This window comes from Gymnoscopelus microlampas, assembly GCF_963454915.1.
Source record: "Gymnoscopelus microlampas genome assembly, chromosome: 5".
NCBI classification, from domain to species: Eukaryota; Metazoa; Chordata; class Actinopteri; order Myctophiformes; family Myctophidae; genus Gymnoscopelus; species Gymnoscopelus microlampas.
Window position 1 is genome coordinate 44,699,347 of NC_139942.1, and position 18,838 is coordinate 44,718,184.

Sequence of the window (18,838 nt, forward strand, 5' to 3'; positions counted from 1 at the left end):
CATGCCTTAACCCATTAAGACCGGGAACGCGTCTGTGTCACTTTTTAATTTGAGCTAAAAAAGCATTATTTTACACTTTGTATATCTTTTACACTTGTATATCTGCTATTCAAAAATAGCAGATATACAAGCTCATAGCGCGGCACCGAGTGCCGCGCTACGAGAGATATTTTTGAAAAATCGTGAAAATGTTTGCAAATCTTTGAATATATATATTTTTAAAGCGAACATTTGTAACTCAAATCTTTACTTCTGGGGGTCCCTGGAACAAAATATTTTGAGATGGGGGTCTGCGGTCAAATAAATATAATTTTGAGGGTTCTTGACATGAAAAGGTTTGAGCACCACTGATATAGAAACATACGTTTTTTCAGAAAACTGTTGGGATTTAAAAGACATTCGTAGAATTGGCTTCAGATCTTAATGCCTTAAATCCTAAATGGATTTTTCCTTCTGCTTTTGCAAACCAAAGCGCACACTGTAGGGTACTGTACAGAGCCAAAAAATACGGGAAAAAAAGGATTCTACATTCTGGGCATCTGTAAAAAATAAAAATAAAAAAAGTACTTGCATATCTACAAGATTGAATCAATTGTAAAAAGTTAATTTGTGGAAATCAAAACACGGGAGCCAGGCAATATTATAAAACTGCCAATCTTTATTCATTTTTTTGAAAATGTGTGCAAATCTTTGAATATATTTTTAAAGCTAACATTTGTAACTCAAATATTTGCTTCTGGGGATTCTACAAATGTCTTCTAAATCCTAACAGTTTTCTGAAAAACGTAAGTTCCTATGTCAGTGGTCCTCAAACTTTTTCAAGGACCCCCCAGCAAAATGATATGCATTTGGCCGTGGACCCCCATCTCAAAATGTTTTTGTTCCAGTGACCCCCAGAAGCAAAGATTTGAGTAAAAAAAAGTTTGCTTTAATCAATATATACTGTACATTCAAAGATTTGATGATTTTCACGATTTTCCAAAAATAGCAGATCTACACGCTCGTAGCTATGAGCTTGTAGATCTGCTATTTTTGACTAGCAGATAGCACTGTTGGCTACTGTACAGAGCAAAAAGAGAAGAAAAAAAAGGCTTCAACATTCTGGGCATCTGTAAAAAAAAAAAAAAATTCTCTCTAAATTTTTATCCCGCGATTTTGTAACCCTTTTTTTTCACCCGGTGCCAATTTTCTAAGTGATCCTGGGCGCTACACTCCCCCCACCAGCCTAGGGAGGCCAGGGCCGAGCTCATGCCTCATTCAATGCCTGAGAGCCAACTGACCTTCTTGTCACCTGACAAGGGGGGGAGTTTCCTCGGTAGGACGTAGCGTGTGGAAGGAACAACGTTATTCCAACCACTTCCATTCTCCTCCATCAGGCGCCCCATCAGGCTGTCATGGGGGAGGAGCGAAAAACGTACAAGATTAAATCAACTGTAAAAAAGTTAAAATTGTGGAAATCAAAACACGGAAGCCAGTCAATATTATAAAACTGCCAATCTTTATTCTTATTCGACATTAACAAGAAGAGAAAAAAGAAGTGCCGATGTTTATTCAAATTCGACATTAACAATAATAAGGAAAGAACCTATGTACAAATTGTGTTAATTGGGTCGATTAAGCCTGATTCATACTTAGTGGCGCTGTCGGCACCTGCAAATGCAAAGCCAAGTATAAACCAACGTTCAGAAGCTTTAGTGCTTATTTTGCATGGAGTATGTTTCCTTTTGAACCAGACGCTCAAGGTAAAGTGAGTGAATGAAGTTCTGACTGCTTTCACTGTGAATGGACACCAAAAGGTCAACAAACATTTACTGCTATTGAATGAAACCCAATAACTATAATAATTACGTTACTTGAATTGGGTTGTTTTACATGTTGCGCTAGTTAATGCGCTGTAATGACCAGATAAACACCCCCCCAAAAAAAGTATTTGAAAAAGAAAAGCACAAACGTCAGTAAGAAAAATCATGTTTTCTTCATGGCGCACGCCAACGCAATGCACAACCACGTATAAACCAGGCTTAATCCATTAAGACCGGGAAAGCATCCGTGTGTCATTTTAAGATTTGGGATATATTTTTTTAGAAAAAACTTTTTTTTTTCACAAGTTTTTCACGATTTTTCAAAAATAGCAGATATACAAGCTCATAGCGCGGCACCCAGTGCCGCGCAATGAGCTTGCAGATCTGTTATTTTTGAATAGCCAAAGAAATCTAAAAAAATGACAGAGATGCGTTCGCCGGCTTTGAACGGGTTAATTGTGCTGATCATCAGTAGTAATCCTCCAGCTCAGCTCTGTCGCCCTGATTCTGGATGATCTGCTGCTTCTTGTACAAATCAGCAATCTGGAGAGAACAGGGGAGAGAGAGAGAGAGAGAGAGAGAGAGAGAAGGGGAGGGAGGGTTAGAGATAGAGAGTGGAGGGGGGGTGTGAAGTGTGAGAGCCAGACAGAGAGACAGACAGAGAGAGAGAGAGACAGACAACGAACGTCAGAGACAGCAGCCGGCGAGCCCGATCACACCCAGGTGACACCGCGGGAAATTGACAATAAAAGATAGACACCGAAAGATATAGGGGAAACGGACAGCGAGAGGGCGGGCGAGGCGGTGACAGATACCGAGAGCCCGAGAGAGAGAGAGAGAGAGAGAGAGAGAGAGAGAGAGAGAGAGAGAGAGAGAGAGAGGACAGGACAGAGGAGAGAGAGGTGTGAAAAAGAGGAAGTAGATGATAAAGTCAGGTCTCGGGTTTTTAAAAAAATAAAAAAATAAATAGAGGACGAGCTAAAAATAAGGGGCTGATTATTCATGTCCCCAGTCAGCCTTTTGAAGTTCGCTGACTAGCAGCCGGTCGCTGAGTGACGGATGGGGGTCGGTGTGTTCATCTGAGCTCGCTGTGGGGGGGGTTGGGGGGGGCGGAGGAGCGGAGGGGTGAGGTACTAGGGACTTTAAGCTTTCTGTTTTTCAGTACGGCGACGCCAGGCGGAGTGCGGCTGCTATGACGCAATCGCCGTAGCAGTCAAAATCGTTAAGCAAGCAGCCGTCGGCGACGGGTTCCCACCCCTTTTTGGTTTCCATGGTGACGCGTCTATGCAGCACGTGTCAAACATAGACACAGACATAAACAAAGACAACACCCGTCGCGGCAGCTTCACTTGCCAATAACTTACTTTTGAACAGTTTGGTAACTGTTCCGTGAATTCGTTTAGACTAGAGTATGATTAGCCATGCTCATACCTACAAACAACGCGTCAAAAGCACTAAAATCAATCACCTATTTTTGACGTTGTAGACACTACGTGGAACGGTAGCTTCTGGCGTAGTAAAATAGGCTGCGGCGACGGCAGGTTTATCTATCGAGCGCTGATCATTTCCGGTTACCGTAGTCCTCTGCCGTAGCAGTCCATTGCTTAAACTCCGTAATAACCGCCCTGTCCCGCCTGTACCCAGAACTAACCTGCTACAGAAGTGGTTCTCAACTTTTTAAAGCCACGACGCTCAAAATAATCATATTTGAACTGGGGACCCCCCAAAATAATCATATTTGAACTGGGGACCCCCAAAAATAATCATATTTGAACTGGGGACCCCCAAAAATAATCATATTTGAACTGGGGACCCCCCAAAAATCATATTTGAACTGGGGACCCCCCAAAATAATCATAATCATATTTGAACTGGGGACTCCCCACCCTGACAAGCACTTGGAATTGTAGGAGTTGAGGCATTCCATTTTGTTTGACTCGGTTCCACACATAAATATAGTGAAAATAGCAGATCTATAAGCTCACAACTGCTATTTTGAAAAAAAAAACTTAAATGGCAATTTGGCCAATGTTTAACCAGTTTTTATAGTGTTGTTTGATGATTACTTTTGATGCAGTAATGGTCAATGTCAAGGACAATTAAACAGTAAAGTGACAATTTATGGACTTTTAATACCTCATTTCTACATTAGTCATTGCTAATTCAACTGATGATACTTCCCGTTTAGCGGCAAATGCTTCTCAGAGAATAAATAGGAACACAATTACTGCATTTATATTATTATAGCAATAGCTTCTACTAAACTTACAAACAAATATAGTCTTGACTCACAAGAAATTGAAATTTAGAAAAAGTACCGCAAGGGAAAGCTGAAAGAGAAGTGTTAAAAGTATTAAAAGTCCATAAATTGTCACTTTACGGTCATCTGGAGACCCCCCAAAATCATGTGGGGACCCCCTTGGGGGCCCCGACCCACAGGCTGAGAACAGGAGGAGGGGGGTTTGGCGGAGTTGACGTTACCTGAGACCCGCTGGTGGCGTCTTCGGGCTTTTTGTCGTCTCGGATCCGGAGGAACCGCGGGAACCTGAGAGAGATGCCCTTCTCTGGGTCCACCTGGAGGAAGAGATGAGAAGACGTTGATTCGGTTTGACTAAAGAAGTTATGGATGGCAGCTTTAAAATGCAGTGTTACCATCATGCAGTGTTGTAGTAGCAAAAAAAGGTTCAACTCCCAACGTGATCGAGGACACACAGTGTCAGAGAGAACAACATTTAACCCATTAAGACCTGGAACTGTGTCATTTTTAGATTTGAGCTAAAAAAGCATTCTTTTTTTACACTTTGGGCTATTCAAAAATAGCAGATCTACAAGCTCGTAGCGCGGCACCGAGTGCCGCGCTACAAGCTTGTAGATCTGCTATTTTTGAAAAATCGTGAAAATATGCGCAAATCTTTGAATATATATATTTCTAAAGCAAACATTTTTAACTCAAATCTTTGCTTCTGGGGGGTCCCTGGAACAACATATTTTGATGGGGGTCCGCGGCAAAATACATGTCATTTTGATGGTCCTTGACATGAAAAAGATTGAGCACCACTGATATAGAAACATACGTTTTTCAGAAAACTGTTGAGATTTAGGAGACATGTTGAATCGGCTTCAGGTCTTAAAGGGTTAAAGCATCAGAGTCGTCTGATATTGCTGAATAATATCACCATTTTGGCAGTTCAAATAAGGGCTCTAACACCCCCCCCCCCCTACCCCTTACCGCCAAGCCGGTCTGCTTGGCCGCGCAGCAGAGGGAAGAGTGACATTGAACAAATTTGAGACAGGATGTCGCATAGATTAATGCATCAATTATATCCCCCCACATAGTGTACTGTATACCAGGGTGATGACTGGCACATTCACACACACACACACACACACACACACACACACACACACACACACACACACACACACACACACACACACACACACACACACACACACACACACACACACACACACACACACACACACACACACACAACTTACACACACACACACAACTTACTGAAGTACTTACTGAACCAAAACAGATGCCTGTTAAATATATACGTGTGTATTATATATATCCACTGTCGATAGCCTGGACATACCCTTTCAAAGGCAATATATGTATTCACATTTACTGGTGATACATTGGACATTATTATACTTATATTTCTTGATAGAATATACCAGGGGTCCGGGACCCCTAGGGGGTCCTAAGAGTTACTACAGGGGGTCCGCCAAATCTTTGTGTGATATGATTTTTTTTTTTTTACGTTAACCACTTGAACCCTAGCATCTCCTTTCTGAGGAGAACTTTAGCCAAAAATAGCAGATCTACAAGCTCAGCGCGAGGCGTTGTGAGCTTGTAGATCGGCTATTTTTGGCAAAGAGTTATAGGTGTAGAGGGAAAAAAGAGCAGCAAATGTTTATCTGAAACACAATTTTATACAATATAGAGGGGCTGCTTCATCTCTCGCTCAGCTAGGGGGGGGGGGTCCTTGGCCTGAAAAGGTTGAAGACCCCTGGAATATACATTATGTCAACTCGTCAAGCGCAGATGTCCAGTGTCAGACTCTTGAGCTCTATTTATTTTTTGTATCTTCTCATCTCTACTCTTACCTCGACCTATCCTGTGTTCATATCGACCCATCCTTTTGCTGCCATCATGTAAATATACCTTTTAATGCTCCTGGTATTGATTTGGGTTGTATTGTATTGACCACAATGTGTTAGTATTGTTCTCGTAAATTGTACTTGCTGTACGGTTTTTACTTAAAGTATTCAATGAATCAATATGACACCTGCATTTCCCCACGGGGAACAATGATTGAATTAATGACTATAAATCCGATTATAAATTGCATAGAACTGTCAAGGCTCAAGTCAGCATTGTATGCAAGCTAAACATAGATGGTCGATTATATCAGTGGTTCTCAACCTGGGGGTCCCCACATCATTTTTGGGGGTCCCCAGATGACAGTGAATTGACAATTTAAGGACCTTCAACACCTTTTTAATACCTAAAAAATACCATTACTGCATCAAAAGTAAACAACAAGCTATACTACAAAAACTGGTCAAACATCGGCCAAAATGTCAAATAATATAAGAAAGAGTCAAACATTTTGAAAATGGCAGAACTCCTACATTCCAAGTGCTTATCAGGGTGGGGGGTCCCAGATTCAAATATGATTATTTTGGGGGATCACGCTGTGAAAAGGTTGAGAATCACTGGATTACATCATCACCCAGGCCTAAATACTGTAGCTCCTTTGGTGAAGAATTGTGGTAAAAATATCTATCCTTAGCCATGAGGATTAATCTCATAACGGCACATATTTTAGATGCACTTGACTAGAGGCAGGTTTATTTTTTTGGGATGATCCCTCCCACGAATCTACGCACATGAATGTTCAACATGAGTGAGTGAGTGAGTTCCAAGCCTGGTTTATCCCATTAAGACCTGGAACGCATCTGTGACATTTTAGATTTCTTTGGCTATTCAAAAATAGCAGATCTACAAGCTCATACGAGCTTGTAGATCTGCTATTTTTGAAAGATCGTGAAAGTTTGTACACATCTTTGAATATATATATATATATATTTAAAGTGAACATTTGTAACTCAAATATTTGCTACTGGGGGGTCCCTGGAATAAAATATTTTGAGATGGGGGTCCACAGCCAAATACATATAATTTTGACATGAAAAAGTTTGAGAAACACTGATATAACATAGGTTTTCCCAAAAAACTTAGGATTTAGAAGACATTTTGTAGAATTGGCCTCAGGTCTTAATGGGTTATGAGGAGCTTTGCATCTAAAAAAAAATCCCCAGCAAAACAAACAAAAACATGGACACAAATTTGGCTGTAAGAGAGACAAATGAGACAGTTGACTGTCACAGTTATTATATACAGAAGTGTTGCCTGGGGGAAAGACAGCATCATCTGAAAATGAAGGATTTATACAGGACAGAGCGAGACAAAAATGACACAATCCTATTACAGTACCTAGTTTTAACACCAAGGCACTTGTGAATCATGCAGTTTAACAGAGCCCCTGCTAACTTATTCATTCATTTTAACACCTGGGTCGTCCTACTAACTTATTCATTCCTTTTAACTCGACTGTGCGGTACGACTGTGCTAATTTATTCATTCATTTTGAACACGGGTGCTACCAACTTGTTCATTTTAACAACAGAAGTGCAACAAACTAGGGATCGGATGTGTGCGGATACTTGATTAACCCATTAAGACCTGGAACTGTGTCATTTTTAGATTTGAGCTAAAAATCATTATTCTACACTTTGGGCTATTCAAAAATAGCAGATCTACAAGCTCATAGCACGGCACTGAGTGCCGCGCTACAAGCTTGTAGATCTGCTATTTTTGAAAAATCGTGAAAATGTGTGCAAATCTTTGAAATATATATATTTTTAAAGCGAACATTTTTAACTCAAATCTTTGTTTCTGGGGGGGTCCCTGGAACAAAATATTTTGATGGGGGTCCGGGGCCAAATACATATAATTGTGGGGGTCCTTGACATGAAAAAGACTGAGCACCACTGATATAGAAACATACGTTTTTCAGAATACTGTTGAGATTTAGGAGACATGTAGAATCGGCTTCAGGTCTCAATGGGTTAACAACAAAACAAAGTATTTCCTTGCTTACGGTAATGAAAGTATTCCATAAGTGTTGCACTGGCCGTCTGCCCAGCGCAAAACACAGTCGCCAAAACAAGGAAGTGTTAATCAAATAGAATACATTTTTCTGTTACTGCATTGTCTATTTCTCGCTTCAAATGTTTTCATGTTTTCAGCTGTAAATTACATTGTGGGTTTGTTTACATGGCTGCCGTGTTGGATACAGCATAAACTCAAGCAGCGCAGCAGGTGCTCTGAGTCTTTGATTAGACAGAGGTCTGTTATATAAAGCCCATCGGTCATTATTTAGTAATAACACACAGCTGAATTCAACCAAGCCAAGTGTTGAATGCATAATGCATTGTCAATAAAGATGTCAAAGTCAAAACAGTGCTGCCCCAACTAAACGTTTGCTAAATAATATATTTTTTATTTTATTAAAATGTGTATTTTCTTTATTTTCATTGAGGCATTTACGTTTTGTTTTACACATTTCCATTCTGCATCCATTTTACTGTCACGTCTTAATAAAATGTTGCTTTTTTTAAAGCAAATACATGCCAATTAAGTATTAACAAGGGTGATTAGCGGGGCCTGAATACCAGACGAAGGCCACGTCGGCTGAAACGTTGTTATTTTTGACCGCTTCATTCATTAAACTCTATTGGGAGCAGTAAGACGTAAGAGGTGTGCGGACCCTTTCCTTTTGTTCTTGTTTATTTAGTTGGATCCAGCACCCGTCGCAATTTTTGGATGTGCGTGCAACCACCTAACCGCTTTTGATTAGCGGGGCCCGTCACACTGATTTGCGCAGCGCTGATCACCTGCAGCCTGGCATCGTTCACTTCCCAGTGAGTGTAGTGAGTGAATCTATTCTAGCTACAGTTTGTTGGGATTTTGATGGGAAAAATCCCATCCAATATAACCCATTAAGACCTGGAACGCATCTGTGTCATTTTTTGATTTGAGCTAAAAAGGCATTATTTTACACTTTGGCTATTCAAAAATTCACGATTTTTCAAAAATAGCAGATCTACGAGCTCATAGCGCGGCACTCGGTGCCGCGCTATGAGCTTGTATATCTGCTATTTTTGAAAAATCGTGAAAATGTGTGCAAATCTTTGAATTATATATTCTTTTAAAGCAAACATTTTTTAACTCAAATATTTGCTTCTGGGGGGTCCCTGGAACAAAATATTTTGAGATGGGAGTCCGCGGTCAAATTAATATCGTTTTGGGCGTCCTTGACATGAAAAAGTTTGAGCACCACTGATATAGAAACATACGTTTTTCAGAAAACTGTTCTGATTTAGAAGACATTTGTAGAATCGACTTCAGGTCTCAATAGGATAAGCACCTGGATGTGAACGGCCAAGGCGATAACACTGGAGGTACCGAGGTAGCCAGAGGCACGCATGTACTGTATGAACCTCATATACTGCCCTGCTGCCTCTGTTATCCGTTTGATTTGACGAAATAATCCAGCGTTTGAGGTGAGAACATGGAGAGAATGCAGGGTAGAGGCCCACGTTTCAATCACAGCCGTATGGCTGAACATCCAACGCTATATGTCATGTTATGGCTGCAGGGAAGAGGGTCAGTAATGTACTACAGTCCCGAGTAGCGCTGGAGGAGTGACACGCATAATTGATTTGACCTACTTTTGCACACTGTCTTGATGTTCATAATTGGAAGCAATCCCGTGATTTTGTAACTCATGTTTTTCACTCAGGGCCAATTGCCTATGTAATCCTGGGCGCTACTCTCCTTCTGGCAGCGTAGGGAGAGCCCAGAACTGAGCTCATGCCTCCTTCAATGCATGAGGAGCTAGCAAGACACTTCTTATCACCTGACAGGGGGGAGTTTCCCCGGTTGGACGTAGCGAGTGGAAGGAACACGTTATTCCAACCGGTTCCTTTCCCCTCCATCAGGTGCCCCGGCTGACCAGGGGGAGGCAGTATAGAGACCAGGATTACTGCATGTTTTTTGATGACTGACGACGCGGAGGAGAGGACACGCCCCCAGCGTCGCCGGCGGGAATCGAACCCAGGACCTTCTAGATGTGAGGCGACAGTGCTACCGACTGCGCCATCTGGACAACAGCAGCAACTCTTCAAATGGGATTTGGGCTTATAGATCAAAATGCGGTCAGTTTGGGATCTTTTCTGTGTGTTTCCGTAACTTTTTTTTTTCCCCCCGACTATTTGAAGATATGTTGAAGATATTTGAAAAAACGTTGTGTACACGTCAGTGAAATTGGTCGATGGGGACATCGACCCTAATACCTGCAAGATTCTCATCAGCATTTGCTGTCATTGTCACCTTAGTTCTTGAGCTTTAAGGATTTTCATTAGGAAGGCGACCCAACGAGCTCTTTTGTTTTTTTTGGGGGGCCTTTCCAGCACATCATGTTTTGATTTAACAGAGGTGCTGCCAATTCCTTTTCATACACAAGCTCTACTAACTCATTGATTTTACAGTCATCCTATGTGGTGTTTTTTTCCTCACTTGGAATCTGTGCGTTGTTGAGTTGAACATTATTACATTGTGAATAAATGTTAAGTTCCTGGGTAAAGACTGCATGTAGTGCACAAATAAATACAAAAAACACAATACATTTTTAACCCAATAAGACCGGGAACGCATCTGTGTCATTTTAGATTTCTTTGGCTATTCGAATAGATTTCTTTGGCTTTTTTTACTCAAACCTTTGCTTCTGGGGGGTCCCTGGAATTTTGAGATGGGGGTCCGCGGCCAAATACATATCATTTTGGGGGTCCTTGAGCAGTATTTTTCAAAAAATTCAGAAGACATTTGTAGAATCCCCAGAAGCAAAGCTTTTTTTTTGTTTTAAATATATATATATTAAAAGATATTCAAAGATAGTGCCGCGCTATGAGCTTGTATATCTGCTATTTTTGAATAGCCCAAAGAAATCTTAAAATGAACAACAGATGCGTTCCCGGGCTTAATGGGTTAAAATCTATACATGGTTGTTGAGCAGCCTGAGCGGGGCAACACATCAGTGTTATTGTTACAATAAAGCCAGTCATTATGATGAATGGAGAGGTATAAGCCTTTAAGACCTGGAACGCATCTGTGTCACTTTTTCATTTGAGCTAAAAAGCATTATTCTACACGTTGGCTATTCAAAAATAGCAGATATACAAGCTCGTAGCGCGGCACCGAGTGCCGCGCTACGAGCTTGTAGATCTGCTATTTTTGAAAAATCGTGAAAATGTGTGCAAATCTTTGAATATATACATTATTTTAAAGCGAACATTTGTAACTCAAATCTTTGCTTCTCGGGGTCCCTGGAACACAATATTTTGAGATGGGGGTCCGCGGCCAAATTCATATCATTTTGGGGGTCCTTGACATGAAAAAGGTTTGAAAACCACTGATATAGAAACGTATGTTTTTCAGAAAACCGTTAGGATTTAGAAGACATTTTGAAGAATCGGAACCTCAGGCCTCAATGGGATAAGCCAACGTGCTGCTTTAGGCGGATACTGTATACGTGCTGTGGGACTTGTACCGCCGTGGCGCCACAGCCATATACCTCCAATTTGCAGCTGAACCACGGGCAATAAACGGGTTATAATTCCTGTAAATCCTCCACTTTAATAGCACACTTAATAACTCCCATTATGAGCCGTTAATTATAACTTTTTTTTTTATTGTCGTAGCACGCCGTAAAAAAAAAAAAAAGGAGGGAGAATTTATCGGCAGAAACACATGGAAGATTTAGTGAGCCCAGCTGAGTCTACCCTCATGGGGGGTCCTGGAGACAGGAAGGAACACGGACACACGCGCACGTGTGCACGTGCACACACACGCAATGTAATGGACCTGACTCGTCAATGATGGCTAGAAACCTTGTATGTCTAAAACCATTACTTTTCAGAAAATGGAAAAAAAAGAACTTCCAATGGATCCAATGTACTTATTATTTTTGAATAAAGAAGGCACTGGAGCAACTCGGATAATTGGAGCCCTTTTCTTTAATATGGAACTGGGTGCAAGGCAAGAACGACAACGTTTCAATGTCAAAATGACATCTTCGTCGGGTAATAAAAAATTGAAAAAAAGATGACATACAAGTGGTAACGCTGCCTTTTTTTTGCGTTTTTCAAATATTCTTTTGACACAGAATTAAATGTTTAATGGTCATGATTCAACCAGGAGCCTGGATGGCTTGGTTTCAGGCTTAAAATAATTCATAGAAATATTTTCGGAAATCTCTGAGCTGAACGAATAGGCTTTCTATCTGTGGAACCAGAGCCGGTAAACAAAATGACCTGCCACTGCTATTGCTCTGTAGAAAACCAACCTGTTTCAGTGGATCCAATGTAGCTGTTTAGTCACAAGCTCTTGTTAATAATTTTAATTGGTTCAATATTTATAAAACCCACAGACACACTTTCACTTTTCTTTCCTGAAATAGTCGAACATAGCAGATCTACAAGTTCACAGAACTACTCCAGTTAGAGCTCAGTGGCCAACAGTATAAGACTGTGGTTGTACTGGTCAGCTCCCAGGTTTTAATGTGTGTGTATCTATGCTCAGGATGTTGCTGAAAATGAGCATTTGTGCTCTGCTACTACCCTGGGTAACTAAATAACAAAAACAACTAGAAAGTACTGTTCCTGAAGAAACAGTGTGGGATCGCTAAGAATGTTGATAGTATCACACTAGAAAGTACCTGAAGTTCCTGATTAATTCTGTCTTACCTATTAATATTATATTACATATTGTGATGTCACGTGAAGCTTGACCAATCCGAAAACGGGCGGAATAATAACTAGTGATTAGTGTGATCGCTAAAGCGATCCCACAAATACATAAAAAAATCACACCTGTGTGAAGGTAGCGGCGCCTTTGATATATTTTGTCATAGATATATGTTTCTACTAGAGAAACAATATTAAATCTCTGTAAATTTATTTCAAGGCTTCCAGTGGCACTAAATAGTGCCATTGGAAGCGAATCACCAAATGCATTCCAAGGTAAGTGGCAAAAACTGATCTGTCATAGCTGATAGAGTGGGTACCTAAAAAATAAACTTTGTGTGTGCGTGTGTATAAATGTGGTACCAGAAAGATATGTATGTGTTATGAAATAATCTATACAATTTATAAGCTGTACCCAGAGTGTTTATGTTCCGGACTTTTACAGTTTATATAAACCATCTAATTTTGTATTCATGATATAATATTGATGTCATGAATAGTTCCCTTGCCTGACAAATCAGAACGTTGACGGGCCTGACCAATCAGAACGTTGACGGAAAAGCCAGGTATAGAGCAGGACCATCGCCGTTAAAAATACATACAAAAAAAGAAGGGGGAAAAGCATGAGAAAATAAAAATATATACAAAAAAAACATGAGGAAATAAAAAATAAACCTTGACATCATAGTGATGTCATGAATAGTCCCCTTACCTGACAAATCAGAACCTTGACAGGCCTGACCAATCAGAACCTTGACGGGCCTGACCAATCAGAACCTTGACGGGCCTGACCAATCAGAACCTTGACGGGCCTGACCAATCAGAACGTTGACGGAAAAGCCAGGTATAGAGCAGGACCATCGCCGTTAAAAATACATACAAAAAAAGAAGGGGGAAAAGCATGAGAAAATAAAAATATATACAAAAAAAAACATGAGGAAATAAAAAATAAACCTTGACATCATAGTGATGTCATGAATAGTCCCCTTGCCTGACAAATCAGAACCTTGACGGGCCTGACCAATCAGAACGTTGACGGACCTGACCAATCAGAACGTTGGCGAGCCTGACCAATCAGAACGTTGACAGACCTGACCAATCAGAACGTTGGCGAGCCTGACCAATCAGAACGTTGACGGACCCGACCAATCAGAACGTTGGCGAGCCTGACCAATCAGAACGTTGACGGACCTGACCAATCAGAACGTTGACGGACCTGACCAATCAGAACGTTGGCGAGCCTGACCAATCAGAACGTTGACGGACCTGACCAATCAGAACGTTGGCGAGCCTGACCAATCAGAACGTTGGCGAGCCTGACCAATCAGAACGTTGACGGACCTGACCAATCAGAACGTTGGCGAGCCTGACCAATCAGAACGTTGGCGAGCCTGACCAATCAGAACGTTGACGCAAAAGCCAGGTATAGAGGGCTAATATCCGCTCTATACCTAAAGGTATAGAGCGGCTAGCGCCGCTAAAAACTAGAAAATAGGTCAGGCCAGCAGACCCGTGCTATTTTAACCAAAGGAAATCACTTACCCTATCTTTAACCATAGTTTTCTGGTTAAGATGTGTGTTCTCAGCTGTGATCTCAGTTTGTACTGGAAAGTACTGTTCCTGATTGATCCTGTCTAAGCTATTTATATTACATATTGTGATGTCACATGAAACTTGACCAATGTTAGGTGTTCTCAGACGGACACACACGCACGGTCAGGTAATTTGTACTGGAAAGTACTGTTCCTGAATTATCCTGTCTTACCTATTTATATTACATATTGTGATGTCACGTGAAGCTTGACCAATGTTTGGTGTTCTCAGACGGACACATACAGAGACGGACGGAGAGGAAAAGATACTCTCCATTAATCCTGTCAATATTACATATTGTCACGTGTCACTTGACCAATGTTAGCTTGGCTGATGGATAGGTGTGTCACTTCAAAATATATAAATGATCTTTTGAAGTGACACACCTATTTATAGGACTCCATTTCATCATGCGTCTCGCTAGCCAATCAAAGCACATCCTTTCAACATATTGTCACGTGTCACGTGAAGCTTGACCAATGTTAGCTTGGTGGACACACGGAAGGACGAGAACGAAAACATAGTCTCCTGGCGGAGACAAAAATAAAAAAAAACACTGACCAGTCCCATGCCAGCCTTGTAGACGGGCGACAGCGAGAGGTCGGCACACTTGACCTCCCAGACCTGCATGGCGTCCAGCCACACGTCCGGCTCCGCCGACTGGTCCACGCGGTAGTACGCCCGTGGCTTGGGCAGGATGTGCTCCTAAAGGAGGACAAAAATACATTAAAGAACAGGCAGTAAATGGTAAATGGTGCATTTATATAGCGCTTTTATCCAAAGCGCTTTACATTGATTGTGCCATTCACCCATTCACACACACATTCATACACCAATGATTTTTTTTTCACGGAAGCACAGGGAAACCCTCGAACGATGTGTTATCTCTGGCTAGCCTGGTAAACCCTCCCTCCGGAAAACTCATTTCCATTTGATTTCAGGAGGGAGTCTGGCATGAACGCCCATTCTGCAATATTGGCTGTGTACGCCAAACTGACGAGCCTATCAGCGTCGTCGCACATCGTTCTGTGATTGACAGCGACAGTTGGCCAATCAGGTGGCGAGTACGAGTGAGCCCGAATGGGACAGAGTGCAGCCGACAAAAATGGAACGATCCACCATTGTTTCTGTGGCCAGTTACTTTCGTTTTTAAAACGCTCTCAAACTTCGTTTTTGAGGCACGGAATTTACTTTTGAGATATCGTTTGGATAGAATTTAGTTGTTTAACTTCATATATGTGGTCAATTAATCATGACAGAGCCTATTTAAAAATAAAAATTTAGAGAACTGGGAGGGGCGGGCAGTGCCACGTATTTATCCGAATAAGGCAACCTATTTTGGGCATGGCCGTCTCAAAAGTCCCGTTGCGTCACATAGTCTGGAGGTGGTAAAAATGAACTGCTGATGGCTGACGGGGAAAAACGATCATTGGCTGAAGGGGTTGTCAGTCAACGGTATTACTCCCGCCCAACTCCAGCCCACAGCCAATATTGCAGAATGGGCGTTCATGCCAGACTCACTCCTGAAATCAAATGGAAATGAGATTTCCGGAGGGAGGGTTTACCAGGCTAATCTCTGGCAGTCAACGAGTTAAAATCTCAAGTGTTTTTGCCAATTATTTGGGGGCCCACTTGCACCATCCCCACGGCCCCCTATAGGTTGGGAATTTAAATTGTCAGAAAGAAAAACAAATCATCTCTGTTCAATAAATGTCAAAGTATTTTTCTCCCTCAAAAAACATGTCCCTGAAGGAGTTTTTTTCTCTCAGCTCTGTCTTTAGCCTCATTTAGTATTCCATATTCCTATGAATTATGCATACGTTTGCTCCACCACAATTTGGGTGTCCCCCAGAACATCTGGCACACGCAACCGCCACCACGAAAACAAGCCCGTCACGTGTCCCTGTTGACGGGACCTCTCCGCTGATGGGTTCTACTGTAGGGGGAGCGTTTGTTTTCCATCGCTCCCCATGAGTTCACATCCACTAACCCATATAGACCGGGAACGCATCTCTGTGTAACCACTTTTAACCATTATTTTATACTACGGCTATTCAAAAAATAGAGTGCCACGCTACGAGCTTGTAGATCTGCTATTTTTTTTTAAACGTGAACATTTTTGCAAATCTTTAATACATACATTTTTTTAAACCATTTTATTTTTTACTCAAATCTTTGCTTCTGGGGGGTCCCTGGAACAACATATTTTGAGATGGGGGTCCGCGGCCAAAATACATATCATTTTGGGTGGTCCTTGACATGAAACAGTTTGAGAACCACTAATTATAGCGACATACTTTTTTCATTTGTAGAATCCCCCAGAAGCAAAGATTTGAGTTACAAATGTTCGCTTTAAAAATATATATATTGAAAGATTTGCACACATTTTCAAGATTTTTATAAAATAGCAGATCTACAAGCTCATAGCGTGGCACTCGGTGCCGCGCTATGAGCTTGTAGATCTGCTATTTTTGTATAGCCCAAAGTGTAAGATAATGGTTAAAGTGGTTAAAATGACAGATGCTTTCCCGTTCTTAATGGGCTAATGATGCATTCAGGGAAGCTCTGAATGCCCTCTGCTTTGGGAGATACGCAGAGCACAAGAAACAACCAGGATTTTCTTCAAAAAGATATGAAACTAAACAAAAAAAAAACACCATTATGGGGGGTGGTTGTAATGATGAGAGAGATGTTTCTGGACAACAGCAGCTGCCAACTTTGTGTCAGATCTTCAAAGTACGACTTTTGAAGAATGAACAAAACGGTGGCCAACAGGTTTTTCCACTAATGTTCACGGAATGATTAAACGTCTTCAAAAGGCCAAAAAGGGTCCTGAAATGTATGAATACAATGAATATACTGCCGGCAAATAATGCGACAACAGAAAAAAGCAACAAGGCTTTCAGCCCCACTGTAACTCGTACCTTAAATAATTAATTTTGCATCATCATGTAGGCATTTCAGATTCCACAAAGCATTTTCTTTCTATTCAGAACGCCCATTGTACGCTTAACCGGTAAAGATAATTGATAGAAGATGAAAAAAGGGGAAAGAATTTATACTAGAATCGTGAATAATTCATGAAAATGTTCTAGCAAAAAAAGAAAAACCTGAGATGATAACTCCGGTCCAGGATAATGCAAGGCTCAGCTTTAAAACTTGTGTTTTTAAATGTGAACTAGGCCACTGCAGTCAGTGTCTACACAAGTAGGTCACAGTGAAGCTGCAGAAACAATATAGAAATGTATAGTTAGTAGTTCTATACAGCTATTCTATTTTCCCCCTCTACAGTACACCATTCTTCGCCGAAAATAGCCGATCAACAAGCTCTGCCATTTGAACAGATGGTCGCCCCAGAATAGGGATGCTAGGGTTCAAGTGGTTAATATATACATTATTTTTAATGTTCCGATCTCACAAAGATTTGGCGGCCCCCCTGTGTCAACTCAGAGGACCACTTGGGGTCCCGGACCCCCTGTTGAAGATTAATGGTATATACCAGTGGTTTTCAACCAGTGGTCCGGGGACCACCAGTGGTCCTTGAGGGGGTTCCAGGGGGTCCCCAGACAAATTAATAATTAGGAACCAAATTGACCCGTATATGTCTGTAACTCTAAGAGTGTACAAATGGAACCAAATGGACCCTAACGGGTCCATTTGGTTCCATTTGTACACTCTCAGAGTTAAATGAACACTGATAATGACGATACAGTGTAGATTGGGACCCCCAAGAAATCAAAATGGTTGAGTCCCTGGCATATCTTTTCAAATGGGGGTCCGTGGGCTAATATGTGTCAATTTGGGGGTCCTTAGACTGAAAGAACGAGCCCAATCGATGGTCTTGAAGGGCGGAGCCAAACCCAGGCGCTGGATTCCAGCGCCTGGGTTTGGAGCACTCTGATCGGTTAGGAGATAACAAGGTCCTAAGACCAGCGTTCCTGCAAGGTTCTCCCAGGCTTTTTTTCTTTTGAAACAAAAAAAAAGGCATGGGTTTCCGAGGCTAGGGGGTCCTTGACCCGAAAAAGGTTGAAAACCACTGGTATACAGTATACGGTGTATTTCCAGACAACGTCACACTGATAAGAACCAGTATGCACGCGCAAGGCCGGCACCAAAAGAACCCGACCGCTCATTAGATGCAATGTAAAAGTGGTCACAGCACTCGTGTAAAAATGCATCCCATAAAACGTTCAGATGCCGTTTTCCTCCCAGTGTGGAGGAAAGAAGGTGTAGGATGTTTAACTGTGATCTCTCGCTCTTGAAATATATAATAATCGTTGGTTTCTGTTGTGTGTAAACGATAATAGCGATTCTCAAAGCAGTCGTCCTCCAAACTCCACCTCCAGTCGCTGTCATTGGAACGGAGGGAGCGCTCCCTACGATCACGGCACCAGAGCCTGCTTGCTCGCGCAGCTGTATGCCCCTCAAGCCTGAAATTATGCTCAGTCGTGCAAAGGTGTTGCGCGCAGAGAACGGCCGAGAATAGAAGAACTCCAAGCTGACAACTGTCGCATCCGCGATGTGACAGCAGGTGGCCAGTGACTTAGACCAGTTTCACT

At 41.7% G+C, this 18,838-nt stretch overlaps 1 protein-coding gene across 2 annotated transcripts in view; it reads right to left on the minus strand.

Annotated features, from left to right (window-relative positions):
• Nucleotides 1-1,477: 1,477 nt before the first annotated feature.
• Nucleotides 1,478-18,838, minus strand: part of LOC311045296 (DNA ligase 1-like) — a 108,383-nt gene continuing 91,022 nt past the window's right edge. For both annotated transcript variants that reach the window (XM_084057114.1, XM_084057113.1), the window contains 3 exons: nucleotides 14,841-14,984; nucleotides 4,284-4,376; nucleotides 1,478-2,345 (listed from right to left, as the gene is read on the minus strand). In XM_084057114.1, coding sequence (XP_083913240.1) covers nucleotides 2,271-2,345; nucleotides 4,284-4,376; nucleotides 14,841-14,984 — 312 coding nt within the window. In that variant the 3' untranslated portion in view covers nucleotides 1,478-2,270. The remainder of the gene's footprint in view (nucleotides 2,346-4,283; nucleotides 4,377-14,840; nucleotides 14,985-18,838) is intronic.